Source organism: Dama dama, chromosome X, assembly GCF_033118175.1.
Source record: "Dama dama isolate Ldn47 chromosome X, ASM3311817v1, whole genome shotgun sequence".
Taxonomy (NCBI): domain Eukaryota; kingdom Metazoa; phylum Chordata; class Mammalia; order Artiodactyla; family Cervidae; genus Dama; species Dama dama.
The window spans coordinates 60,894,490-60,909,149 of record NC_083714.1 but is presented as its reverse complement, the minus strand read 5'-3'; the positions used below and the strand labels follow the sequence as shown (position 1 = coordinate 60,909,149).

General features: G+C 41.0%; 1 protein-coding gene across 1 annotated transcript; it reads left to right on the top strand.

Moving 5' to 3' along the window:
* Positions 1 to 559: 559 nt before the first annotated feature.
* XKRX (XK related X-linked) lies at positions 560 to 14,261 on the top strand. The gene is made up of 3 exons (XM_061136620.1): positions 560 to 2,041; positions 6,251 to 6,519; positions 12,619 to 14,261. Exons 1-3 carry the CDS (start codon positions 1,707 to 1,709, stop codon positions 13,362 to 13,364), a joined length of 1,350 nt encoding a protein of 449 aa, XP_060992603.1. The 5' UTR covers positions 560 to 1,706; the 3' UTR covers positions 13,365 to 14,261.
* The last annotated feature ends 399 nt before the right edge of the window (positions 14,262 to 14,660 follow it).

Below are 14,660 nucleotides of genomic sequence, written 5' to 3'. Positions count from 1 at the left end.
GGCGAGGCTCTGCTACATTTGTATTATCACCAAGAGGCAGATGTTTTCTCTTTTCCCCTGGGGTTTAGATTTATGCAAATGAAGGCACAAAAGCTCAGCTAGTGGGGGAGGATTGCTGTTAAGAATCTAGGCAATTCTCAGAGCTCTTTGAGACACCCCTCTCAGTTTTTACTAACAGCTCACTTGGCTCCTCTCCAGTCTATTTAGAGTTTGGCACCTCTTCAGAACCTTCCAACCAAAGACCTGAAAGTTCGTTCTAAAGTTCCTACCCTGGCCTCATTTTTCAAGTGGAGAAATCAAGGCATATAATATGGGTCAGTGGGCTGACCTTGAGTCTTGACACCCCCTCTATCTTTTTCTTTCTCCCTTCTGCTACATACAGTCTCGCTTGGAAAGGAAACCTCTATGGCCCGATTGCCTCCCAGTCTGTCCCCCACCCAACCGTAACAAAATCCGGAGGGCAATAGGACCTAGGGAGATTCAACCCTGAGGCCGAGAGAGACACACCTGCTTAACCGCGTGGGTTGAGCGAGTGTGGGAGCGAGCTAGTTAGGGAGGGAGGGGTAGACGTGGGCGTCTGCTGCTCTGGGGCAAGACGAAAGCTGTAGCCCCCTCCAGGGTTCGGTGGTCGTGATAAGAAATCCTTCTAAAGGTTGGCCCAAGCCCCCTTTTGTAGCGCCTCTACGCACCGAGCATCCTTCATCTGCCCGCCCTGGAAGTCGCAGACTGGTTTTGTTTGGTCCCAGCTGTCTCTCCCATTCCGCTCACCCCCGCCTTCTGTGTGCCTTAGTTCCTGAAGTCACCGATCTCTCACAGCTGGAACTGCGGGCCGGCAGGACCCCGGCAGCAGACGGCGCCCAAGAGTTTGGTGACAATTGTCCGGCCGGGTTGGCACTCCGCACGTCGTGTTTTTCGCTAGCAAAGTTTCTCGGTGGAAAAGAAGCCCCTCCAGTTTTCTCTGGATCCTATAGCGGACGCGCACGCCACTTCGCTCCCCGGTGACTGTGCCTGGGGATGGGGCTGTGGCTCTGCTCCTGCCCCTGGTCGGGCTGCCTTGGGAGCGGAGCTTGGGGAATCCGAGAAGCCTACGTGAGAACCTTTGACTAAGCGCGGGTCCGGAGAGAGCGCCGGCGAGCAGGCGAGCTAATAGCCACAGCTTAGCAATAGCTAAGTACCTGGGCACTGAACTGAATCCCGAAGGGACGTTCAGGCTGCAACCCCCACTTCTGCCCTGGCTCAGTTCTCCGCCGATTTGAGAGAGCACACTGGTCAGGGCTCCTTGAGAGCAGCTGCTGAGTGTGGGTGCTCCCGACAGACCGGCCTGCCCCGCTGCCTAGAGGGCTGCGAAAGGCGGAACCGCCACCAAAACAGCAGTTCCCATGGCTCTTTACACGACTGGAATTGGACCCCTGACTGGGCGCTAAGGTGTTTGCTTTTGCCTTGTTCAAATTCCACAGCACGTGTGTTGACGATTGGAATCCCGGGCTAATCAAGAGTCAAGTTCAAAGTGGTACTCCTGGATCCTTCATCTCAGACTCCAACAAGTCTAATTTGGGACTAGAAGAGAGGGATCTCCTGCTCTAACTAGAATTGGACTTGACAGCTTTCCTCACCAATACTTGGACTGCAGCTGTTGCACGTTCTTTGGGGGGGTAGGGGAGGGGCGGTAGTCTGAAAACCAGACCACAACAGTTGGAACCTCAACAATGGACCAAGTTTTTGAAATTCCCGAAGAGCCAAACGTGGAGCCGATATCCTCTCTTGAGGAAGATGTCATCCGTGGGGCCAACCCCCGATTTACTTTTCCATTTGGCATCCTCTTCTCCACCTTTTTGTACTGTGGGGAGGCAGCATCTGCCTTGTATATGGTTAGAATCTACCGGAAGAATAGTGAAACCTACTGGATGACATACACCTTTTCTTTCTTTATGTTTTCATCCATCATGGTCCAGTTGACCCTCATTTTTGTCCACAGAGACCTGGCCAAAGACAAGCCACTATCATTGTTTATGCATCTAATCCTCTTGGGACCTGTTATCAGGTGAGCAACTTTTGCATCTTTTCCCTCCTCCTCTACCCCTTCCCCCCATTGTGCAGAGAAGGATGAATTTAATATTTTTTTAAGACTGCTACTGTGCCTCTAATTGAATCGATTCTTCTATTCCCTCCCACTCTTGACTTCCCAGCCTGCCTTCCACAAAGTCTTATCTGCAGTCTTAAGTGCCATCACAATGAACATGTGGCATGTACCTGTGTTCCAAAACCATGTTTGGTACCATTAATAAGACTTCATCTGACAATGTTTGCTATCTGAATTTGAGACCAATTGATGTGATCACCTTGTGAACACAGGCCATAGCTTTGGAGTATGTTATTTTGACCCTGCCTTTTAGACACTCTTTAAATTGGATGGAAGTTCCTTACCCTCTCTGTCCCATCTCACATTCAGTTTCTTTACCCTGAGCTGCTTGGGCTGCTGTGATTGTTATTTTCAAATTTTCTGGAGTTATTTGACATCTGGGAAATATTTTAAGCCATTTATGTTCATCTGGTACCCCAACCCCTTGTAGTTTGTTTTTCCTGGCAGTTTATTCGTCCCCTGTTTATCCCTTTGTATTTTTCTGCAATAAAGGTACATGGTTAGAAGGGGCAAAGGAAGACAGTCTATCTGGATGCTGTAGCACAATATAATAATATTGAGTCTTTCCATTCTGATTGCTTTGAAAGGATAAGAATGTGCCTTATCCTAAGGGGAACAGGCATCTGCATCAGAAGTCTCATCTGGATGCTATGGGATTTTCAAGATAGAGAGATGTTGCAAAATTTATGAGGTCAGTAGGAAAGAATGGACCAAGTTTATCTTGATTGCAAGAGAAGCAGAAACCTGCAGTCAGCTGAGGAATATGGGTCATAGTGTTGATGTTGTAATTGCGATTGGGGAGATGTTTCATCATCAGAGACATAAACAGTCTGAAACTGGCTAAGGATGGAACTCTACTCTTTAAAGAAAAATTTTTATCAATATATTTAAACAGGGAGTAATTGATTATGCTCCATCAGTGAAAATTTGAGACATCAACAGAAACAGTGGCCTGGAATTCAGGAGACCTGGAATCTAGTGGGCCCCCCTCGCCCCCTCTGTCATTGACTAATTATGTAGCCTTGGTGAAATCCCTGAAGATGCCTTGAGCCTCAGTTCCTTCATCTGTAAAATAAATGGCTTGGACTAGATCATGGGTCTCAAACTCAAACACTTAACAGGGGCCAGGCAAGTATCATAAATGAGCAAGGCAAGACAAGTATGAGAAAAACAGTAGCTTCATGTGTGATGATAAATAAAAATGAAGTTTCATTGTTAAAGAAATGATGGAGAGTAGTGAGTACTGTGGCAATCTGGATTCCACAAGATAAGCCTAAAGGAGGCAGCTGCTCCACAGCTCCAGTTCGTTGATTCCTTGTGGGAATCCAGACCCAACATCGCCAAGGCCCCAACTTTTCAGGAGAAGCACTCAAGACGGGATTTTGTGGGAAATAGAATGACTTAATATTTTGACAACTGATTTTGGTAATTAAATAAAAACACTGTCTGAGCCAAACAAGCCACAGCCGTTCTTCCAATGTGACTCAGCTGGCCTATGCAACCTCTGGACTAGGTAATCTAAAGGTCCTTTCCAGTTCTAAATCTCTGAAGTTAAGCTGTGAAAGGAAGACCTCATCTTGAACTTTGAATCAAGATGTCATTTAGAGATGTTATCCGAGGAGCAAGGAAACCATTCTTCTCTCCCTTTTCAAATGCAATCTATTGAATTAAAAGATCAAGTGCTCTTTTAAAAAAATTATATCAGTTGGAGGATAATTACTTTATAATATTGTGATGGTCTCTGCCATACATCAACATGAATCAGCCATAGGCATATATGTGTCCCCTCCCTCCTGAAGATGCAAATTTCAGTAAGTACTACCCCAGCCCCCCATTTTGACTTCTCTCTTTGCTTTGTGGCCTCCCAAGCCATCTTTGATTTGGACCATCCATAGTGTCGAGCACTCTGTTTCATTTTTATCATTTAACTTTGACTAGATATGATTGAAAAGCATTTATAATCTCAGTCAGCTAACCCTACAGCCAGGAAACATAATTAAAATCTCATAGACCATATCCTTGATAATGCTTATTTTCAGGCAAATTACTTTTTTAGGTAGGTAGGAACTTGATTAGTGCTATTAGGCACATGAAGGTGTTTGGAGGACCTTATGTGTTTTCTTATATGAAATTCAAAGATACCTCTGGAAGTGAAAATGTATTCTCATGTTGTGCCATTTATAAGCAAGGCAAACATGCTTACGTAAACCAGTAAATAGCCTTAAGAATAGAAGCAGGAACAGGATTCTTCATGCACCCCCCCCATATTTTATTCAGCAATAACATTGATGGGCTTGGATTAAAATCTAAAATCTTTTGTTGGAAGTGCACATACGCATTTTTCCTGACTCAGAGGAGAAAATTGCTTTTTTTTTTCTTCTCTGTTTTCTCCTTCCATCTTTTTCTCTCCTGGATTTCAGTTTTCCTTACAGTGTGGATGATTCAAGCTGGCACACATGCACCAATGTCAAAGGGATCCTGTGGATAAATGATACAAATGAACTTATTTACAAAGCAGAAACAAAATCATAGGCTTAGAAAACAAATTTATGGTTACCAAAGGGGAAAGGTGAAGGGGAGGGATAAATTGGGAGTTTGGGATTGACATACACACTACTATTTTTAAAATAGATAACTGGGATTTAGCTGGTGGTCCAGTGGCTAAGACTCTGTGCTCCCAATGCAGGGGACCTAGGTTGGATCCCCAGTTGGGGAACTAGCTGCTACATACCACAAATAAGACCTGGTGAAGCCTAATAATTAAATAAATATTTTTTTAAAAATTAGATAACCAACAAAGACTTTACTGTATAGCACAGGGAACTCTGTTCAATATTTCATAATAATCTAAATAAAAGAATTTGAAAAAGGATACATGTGTATGTAGAACTGAATCACTTTGCTGTACAACTGAAACTAACATAACATTGTAAATCAATTATAGTCCAATATAAAATAAACATCTTTAAGAAAAGAGAGATCCTGTGGAGAATGGCAGCTGGCCAATGCTCTTTCCTATTAGGAGCCAGAGGTCTAGAGAGCATATAAATCTCTGAACTTGTCTTTGGTCTCTTTTCCTGTTAAATTTCATTGCCATTATCATTTTCTCCTCCCATCACTTCTCACCCTGTATTATTTGCTTCCTTCTTACTCTTTTATTTACTCAGCAAATGTTTATCAAATGCCCACTATGTGATAAGGCAGTGGGTGAGATAAATACAGCCCTTAGCCTGTCAGGAAAGACAGCTTAAATTTCGACACAACTGTTCCAACTTATCATAAGAAACAGTCCACAGTTTCCATTCATTTCTGTGTGTGTGTGTGGGGGGGGGATTCCAAATCAAAGAAAATTTTCCTCTTTTGTAGAGAAAGAATGAAGTTTAAAAGGCTGTTGTTCCCTAACAGGTCAAGAGGCCCCCAGAACAAGCTTTAAAGAGGTCTTTTGAGGTTCCCTAGGTATATAGTACATTGGGTTCTGAGTTGCCAAGTCTTTTTAAGTACCTTTGTTGCTAAATGGCTTTCATTTGTATCCTTTAAATTATTTAAAAAAATTTTATTGGAGTATAGTTGATTTATAAGCATCCCTGTGTATTTGAGAGGTTTTTTTCCCAGATCCCCTCCAAGACTTTTTGGCTGAGATAGTTATACTTGTGGGTTTTGTCTTGAAAAGGCAGAGCTCAAAAGACCTGATTATGAAGCTGGAAGGTTTGAATAAGCAACATTTTTCCTCAGGAACTTAAGGTGTTAGGAAAACCAGAGCCTTTTGGAACCTTCATCATTTTCTCTCAACACATTATTAATGTTTTTGTATTCCAGTCATTTTTCTGTCATAGGCTTATTCTTAAGGAGACAAAGAAATTTCTAAGTCCTCAAATACTTCTGAATTGGTGTTCTTAGGTTGGTTGATGACTGAATGAACACAAAAGATTTAGACTCAAGTGATTTGTAGAAGGCATGACCAACTGTTTGACTCATGAAAATTGAATAGAACAGGAGTGAAAGAATGGCAGAAAAGTATCACAACCTTCCTGAGTTATTTATCCCCCCTCACCACCAATTTCTTTCCTAGGACAGCTTTAGTTAAGTTCCCATGATGCTTTACTTCTGCAGATGTTTGGAGGCCATGATTAAGTACCTCACACTGTGGAAGAAAGAGGGGCAGGAGGAGCCCTATGTCAGCCTCACCCGAAAGAAGATGCTAATAAATGGCGAGGAGGTGCTGATAGAATGGGAGGTGGGCCACTCCATCCGGACCCTGGCTATGCACCGCAATGCCTACAAACGTATGTCACAGATTCAAGCCTTCCTGGGCTCAGTGCCCCAGCTGACCTATCAGCTCTATGTGACTCTGATCTCTGCAGAGGTCCCCCTGGGTAGAGGTGAGTGGGGTCAGGCGAGGGGCGGGTTCCACTGAAATCAAGGGTCTTAGAAATCTAGACCTGAACTGTCCAATATACTGGCCACCAGCTTCCTGTGACTATTTAAATTAAAATTAAAAATGTACTTCCTCAGTCATACTAGCCACATTTCAAGTACTCAGCAGCTATGTATACCTCATGATTACTGTATTGGTATTATAGAGCTTTCTGTTGGACAGCACCAATAGTCAACTTGCAGAGCCAGATATCTCAGGCCTGCCAGATTTCTTAAACCTGGGTAAGGTATTTAAACTAAAAATGCCATGGATAAACCATCTCTGGGCCCAGAAGAAGTGAGTAATACCAGCAGCCAGTAGGACATTTTTCCTACCCACAGCGTTTACATTGATTGAGGGTGTTTGGTTGGTTGGTATAGGGATGACTGCGTTTTAATAAGAGTTTCCCTAGTATTCTGATCATGAGAAAACATAATCACTGGGTGAAAGCTCCTTTTATAACTTAAATTCCATACTCAGGCCTAAGTCAGTTAATACAGGAATCTGCATTTTTTGAAAGTACCCTGATTGATTCTGATCAGCCACTTTTGGGAATCACTGATTGAATCACTCCTTCCTTCCATCTCCAGTGGGGAGAAAGAAAAATGGTATGGATTGAATACTGGTTTGAGTCAGGCCTGGCCCCACTTCTGACCTTCTCTGTGTTCTTTAGAAGAAGTTACCAAAGAGGTCACTGTCTTAATCTCCCATTTGTAAAAGAGGGATCCTGGGATGAGTAGACCTCTAGCAGAGGATGAAGTGTGAGTCAGTGTTTTCAAAAGTTGAGATAAAGTACTGTTAATGACTTTTAACAGCCTGAGATTAGCTTCATCTACTTGGGCCTGAGCTGCTACAGCTGTGGGTACAGCTTTGGACCATTTCCTTATTATTACCTGTTGACCCTGCTTCATAAAGCTCCATGTTTCAAATAAGTGTAGGGAGGAAATGTGTCCTCTTTTTTTCTCTGCTAAGAATTGTTCATGAAGTTTTGCTGGTCTTGAAGCTTTTTTGCATACCTAGAATTGAAGGTAGTTGGGGAGAAAAATCTCTGGAAATGATTTCTCCTGAGAATTTTGAGGGTAAATAAATCACTTAATTAAAATATTATGCATTATAAAAGTAATTCATGTACAGAACGAATGGCCTGCAGGTAATTGTATATGCACAGACTATTTCTACAAAGATATGCAAGAAACGATTTACTTCTAGGGAGTGAAAATGAGCAGTCACCTGGCTTTTAGCTTTTACTTTATACCCTTTTATATGTTTTGAATTTCTTTTTGCCATGATCATGTATTACTATTTTTGGTCCTTATTTTTTTTAATTATAAAAATCAGACATGATTATGGTAAAGATTCAAAACTGTACAGAATATATGTAAAATAGGAGAGGTAATCTCATTTCCCAAAGGTAATCTGTTTACAATTTAATGTATATCCTTCCAGACTTCTTTTTACTGTGTAAATATAAACATGTATACATGTGTGTGTAGCTACCCTGGTGGCTCAGATGGTAAAGAATCTACCTGCAATGCAGGAAATGTGGGTTCAATCCCTGGGTCAGGAAAATCTCCTGGAGAAGGAAATGGCAACCCACTCCAGTATTCTTGCCTGGGAAACCCCACGGACATAGGAGCTTGGCAGGCTACAGTCCATGGGGTCACAAAGAGTCAGACACGACTGAGCACATGACCCATGTATGTTTGCCCAAAAAGGACTGTATTAAACATTCTTTTCAGCAACATGTTTTTTCAAAAGTATACCAATGTTTATTCAATACTTAATTATATATACTTATATAATAATTATATATGCATATATGATAATTTTGATAAATATACTATATATTTCTTTTATATGAATTGGACCATTCTTTCTTACTTCCCTAATCTTCTGTTGGTAGGATTAAAGTTTATTATTTAAAGTGTCTGTGTACTGGAATGAGATTCTGTAGAATAACTTCTTAGCAGTAGAATTGCTGGGAGAAAAGATATGCATGTTTAGAATTTCGTCAGTACTGCCAAAAGGTTGCATGAATTTGTATTCCCAAGTGTATGAATGTGCCTGTTTCTTCATATCTTAAGCTAAATACCTGTATAATTATAAGATAATTGTTTTAATAATTTGCTTTATGAGTGAAGCTGAACATCATTTCATGTTTGGACGTTCTGTTCTTATCTATATATGGTACTATATATGGTACTTTTTCTAGTGTGATGTTTGTTTTTTCCTTATTCATTTGGATGAACTATTCACTTATTCTGCCTATTCCTTTCCAGCTGTGGATAAGTGTGTATGTATACATTTGTATAATGTTCTGTATGTGTGCGCATACACACATTTTAAATGTGCATATATATGTCATACATGTAAGAGATGTGCAGCACACTATATGTAAGGGACAATATACTTGTATTTTCTGGCATTTTGAAGTATTAAATTTTTATATATTCAAATTCTTTATTGCTTTTAGGTCTTGTGCCTTTCTTACAAAGGCCTTTCACAGCTCATATCTGATAGAGCAGTTTAGCCTGATCTTCCAAACAGAATGAATTTTCAGTTTGTCAATTCCCCACCAGAACACAAAACAAAGCAAAACAATAACAATGAAAGAAAAAAAATTTTATTGAGAATGTGACTGGGATTGCACTCAATTATTTAGGTTATTTTGGAGGGAGTTTACATGTTTTGCAGGATCAGTCAATTTCATGTTAGAAGATAATTGAACTCTCTATTTCATTTAATATTTAGAAATGACTTTATTGAGGTATGAATGACAAAAACCTCTACCTCTATCTCCTATTTAATGTGTACAACTTGATGAGTTTGGAGATAAATATACCTCCATGAAGCATCACTACACTCTATGCCATAAATATGTAAGAACTCTAACAAGAAAATTACAGTCAATCCTGGGTATCTGCAGGGGTTTGTTTCAGGGACCCCCTACGGATACCAAAATCTGCAAATGCTCAAATCTCTCATATAAAATGGTGTAATATTTGCATATGACTTGTGTACATCCTCCCATATACTTTACATCATCTCTAGGTTACTTATAATACCTAATACAATGTAAATGCTATGTAAATAGTTGCCAGTGCATGGCAAATTCAAGTTCTGCTTTTTGGAACTTTCTGGAATTTTTTCCCAAGTATTTTCCATACATGTTTGGTTGAATCTGTGGATGCAGAGGGCCAACTATATACAACTTGACTGAGGTACATTTCATTAAATATTTTTAAATATACTTCAGTAAAATTGTATCATTTTCTTGTTATAGGTCTTACACATTTTTGTGAGGCCTATGTCTAGGTGTTCTATCAGTTTTTAAATCACCTAATTTCCTAAGTGTCAGGGTAGTGCCTATGTAAGTTAAATGTATCTCCTGCACTTTAGGAAAGAGAGAATGGTGATGATGATGATAGAGGCTAGCAGATAGAGTTTACTATGTTCCAGGGATTTCTCTAATGTAATTATTTCATTTAAATCTTCACAGCAATGTTATAAGATACTTGTTATTATCCACATCTTACAAATGAGAAAACAGAGGCACTGAGAAGTTAAACAAATTCCTGGAGGTTCCATAACTAATGGATGGCAAAAAGGATTGGCATCTAGGACATCCACCTTTAGAACCTATATTTCTAATTATGAAGTGACAATATTAGTCACTCAGTCGTGTTTGACTCTTTGCGACCTCATGGACTGTAGCCCTCCAGGTTCCTCTGTCCTTGTGATTCTCCAGGCAAGAATACTGGAGAGGGTTGACATTTCCTCCTCCAGGGGAAATTCCCAACCCAGGGATCAAACCCAGGTCTCCTGCATTGCAGGTAGATTCTTTACCACCTGAGCCACCAGGGAAGCCCAACTATGTCACTATACAAAGGTTGTAGGGGAAGCTTTCTGCAAGGCCTTATTTTCAATTCTTTGGTGATTTCTCCTATTAAAAACTTTCTGATGATACCCTCTCTCTTAAGGTTTTGTAAACTACTTTTTGGTTTCACTTTTCCTCATTTTCACCCACCCTCCTATCTTCTCCTTGCTACCCCCCCTTTTTTTCTATTTGCTCTGGGAGGCTATTTGGATCAGCATAGATGAGCAAATTCACTAACAGCATTATGACCTCTTATGGCATGTGTCTATTTTTAGGGAGACAGATGGAAGGTGTTTTTACATTAATTGGAAGCATCAGGCTTTCTGCCTTTTATTACACTACTATCAACAAATGAGTTCTCAGTTAAGGGAAAGCATCACCACACTTGGCCAGCTATACATGTGCCCTGATGTTCTAAACTCCATAAGGAGCATCAACTCTTGAGAACGGCACTGAGTGTGGTTTATACAGCCAAGAGTTTATCAAATAATCCTTTTGTACTCCTTAAACTAATACAATGTTATATGTCAATTATATCCCAATACAACTAGAAAAAAATTATAAATAATTAAAAATAAAGCTAAGAGTAGACACTTTGAGTCTCCCATTCCAGTACTTGAGACCGCAACCCTATACTTAGAGCTGGAAAAGATCTTGGAAACAAAGCTGTGCTTCTTTTTGGCTTTCCATGGGGAGGTCTTTGCTTCTCTTGCAGATTAGATTGACATTTCAATGGCTGTAATTCCCTGAATCCAGTGTTTTTATGATAACAGAAAGCTCCAGTGTTTCTTTTGGATGAGCACACTTGGACCCCTCATTCTCCTTGAGAGAGCTAGATCTTTCTTAGTGACCAGTATCCTCTGATATAAAGGAAGGAAGAAAAAGAAAGGGTCACTGGAGTTGAGACTCAGGAGAGCAAGTTAGGGAGCATACTGATCCTTCAGTGATATGGATGTTATGGGCTAGGAAATGGTTTTTAAAAAATTTTTAAACCATTCTGCCAGAAATTTGGGGATTCCTAAAGTTTACCACACCATTGATGTGATAAACTGGCATTGCTGGTGATTAATACAAGCAACTCTAGAATATATCAGTGACCTAGGAGATTGAGGCACGTAGATATTCAGTGATTTGCACAAGCTTCTGCACTGTTGAACCAAGGACATCTAATCGTAGGTATTTTATTCTGTCTCTCTAAATTCAGAATTCTTCATTAATTCCACAAACATTTGTCGAGCACCTACTATACTCCAGGCAGTGTGCTAGGTTCTGGTGATACAGCAGTGAACAAAATATACATGGCCCTTTCTGCCCTCTTGGAATTTCCAGGATATATTTTATATTCTAGAAACACACACAAACAAGATTACTTCCTTGGAGAAGATATTCCTCAAAGCAGGGACTTCTATAACCAAAAGCATTCTCTCTGAGTCTCCTAAGACAGGATTTTTTGCAGATAGAGTTCTCTCTGCCTCCAGCATTGTTTTCTCAGGTTTCATCAGGTAGATGCTGCTTATCCCTTTATATGTACTCTTCTTGTGTTAGTGACCTCTCAGTGCTAGTACTGAAAGTGTTAGTTGTGTCCGACTCTTCTATGACCCCATGGACTGTAGCCCTCCAGGCTCCTCTATCCATGCAATTCTCCAGGCAAGAATACTGGAATGGGTTGCCATTTCCTCCTCCAGGGGATCTTCCCAGCCCAGGGATCAAACCCACATCTCCTGTGTCTCCTGCATGGCAGGCAGATTCTTTATGATCTGAGTCACCAGGGAAACCTTCAATGCTTGTTCTGAGACTCACTTTTTTTTTTTTTTTACCATCTTAAGTGTACATTTCAGTGGCATTAAGTATATTGACATCGAGACTCACTTTTTTTAAATGTTTATTTTGCATGTTTATATGATAATTAAAGTATTACAGTACATGTTCATTTCTAATTTCATGGGAAATTTAGAAACTAGAGAAATGAAAAACTTCTACAGTCCCTATCACACAAAATAATTAGTTTATTTTCATTTTTTTCTGTGAATGCTCCTGGTTTACACAGCTGTGTTCATTCATAGGTTTTCTCTTAACTTAAGCCCTCAAGTCTTGCCTATCGTCTCTCTGGATCTCTGGGTCTCTGGGTCAGAGTACAAAGTTCATCAACATTGACTGCCTATTTTTTCTGTTTCTTCTTTCTTACAGCAGTGCTCATAGTCTTTTCCCTGATATCTGTCACCTATGGGGCTACCCTCTGCAACATGTTGGCCATCCAGATCAAGTATGATGAATACAAGATTCGCCTTGGGCCACTAGAAGTCCTTTGCATCACCATTTGGCGGACATTGGAGATCACCTCCCGCCTCGTGATTCTCGTGCTCTTTTCAGCCACCTTGAAGTTGAAAGCTGTGCCCTTCTTACTGCTGAACTTCCTGATCATCCTCTTTGAGCCTTGGGTGAAGTTCTGGAGGAGTGGTGCCCAGATGCCCAATAACATTGAGAAAAATTTCAGCCGAGTGGGCACCCTGGTGGTGTTGATTTCCGTTACTGTCCTCTATGCTGGCATCAACTTCTCTTGCTGGTCAGCTTTGCAGTTGAAGTTAGCAGATAGGGACCTTGTTGAGAAAGGTCAGAACTGGGGACACATGGGCCTGCACTATAGTGTGAGATTGATAGAGAATGTGATCATGGTCTTGGTTTTTAAGTTCTTTGGAGTTAAAGTGTTACTGAATTACTGTCATTCCTTGATCGCCTTGCAGCTCATTATTGCTTATCTGATTTCCATTGGCTTCATGCTCCTGTTCTTCCAGTACTTGCATCCATTGCGCTCACTCTTCACTCACAATGTAGTGGACTACCTCCACTGTGTATGCTCCCATCGACACCCTCTGGGCAGGGTTGAGAACTCAGAGCCATCTGCTGATGCTGAAGCAAGGCAAAGCATTGCCTGATTCTATCTATCAGATATTTGGGAATGGGTTGGGGGATGCCAAGACCAGCTGTAGAATTGAAGGAGATGATGAGGCTCTTGGGTGAGAAAGGTCAGCATATTTTTTTGAGTTTTCTGGTAAGTCTATCAGAAGAAAGAGCAGTCCTCAAGTAGATTTTATTTCCTTAAGATTGACTGCTATGTTTGAACACCAAGGTAACTACTACATATCCGGGAGGGTCAGAGATGTCATTCATATTCCATCCACCCTGGACAGCTGTCTGGCTGCCCTGTGAGATACCTTATATCCATGCACCTAAGGCTGTCTGTGACTTTTAAGCTCTGCTCATTCCCTTGAGCATTACTGAGCTTTCTGTGGACTGAACTGAATGACTCAGAATCCCACCAGAATATATCCTGACTGAACAGAGGATGTGACTGCTTACAGCCTATGGGTACTGCCCAGGAAACTGTTTGACTAATGTGGAACCTGTAACTGTGAACGTGGCTGGAGTCTTTCAATTCCAATGAGAAACAGTGATTAAGAGGTAAACCCCCACTATTGAAAGAGCTGTCCCATAAATGAGTTAGCTCTCCTTTAGGACTTTACTAGTGATCATTCATCAGGGATCTTTTTTTTCCCAGCAGCCCTTCAAAGACACACTATGAGGAGGGAGTACAGAGTAGTATTCATTCAAGGCATAAAGCAGCGTGACTGTTTATCTTAGGGACCTGCATGAGCCTCCAGTGTGCTGAGTGGAGTGGTTGAGTCAAAGCTCACTCTTCTTGCCTCTTTATCAAGGATTCCCTCCAACCTGGCTTTGTTGTGCTCTTTGACCAATTCTGATGTAGATCTCAGAGAAGCTGAACTGTAATTGAAAATGTTTCTAATGTGTGGAAGAAATGAAAATTGCTTTGTGTCTCCTACTTTCCTGAGTATTTTGTTGATTCATTTTTTTCAGAGAACAAGAGGTAATAATACCTAGGACATCAACTTTATGTTGTTTGGGGTTGGGAGAGTGGCTAACACCCCAAGGTGGAGTGAAGGCAGAGGAGGAAAACCAGATCACGTTAAATCATCATCAGTACTGCTTTCTGCCCACAAGATTTTATTTTCTAATAAGGAGCATGTGCTTATCAACCATCTGCTCATTCCTACACCCCCAGTGGGGGAATGCAGGTCTCCCTTCCTTATGTATCTTAATGTTTATATATCATATGTGTTGGATTGGGAAGATCCACTGGAGAAGGAATAGGCTACCCTCTCGAGTTTTCTTGGGTTTCACTGGTGGCTCAGCTGGTAAAGAATCCGCCTGCT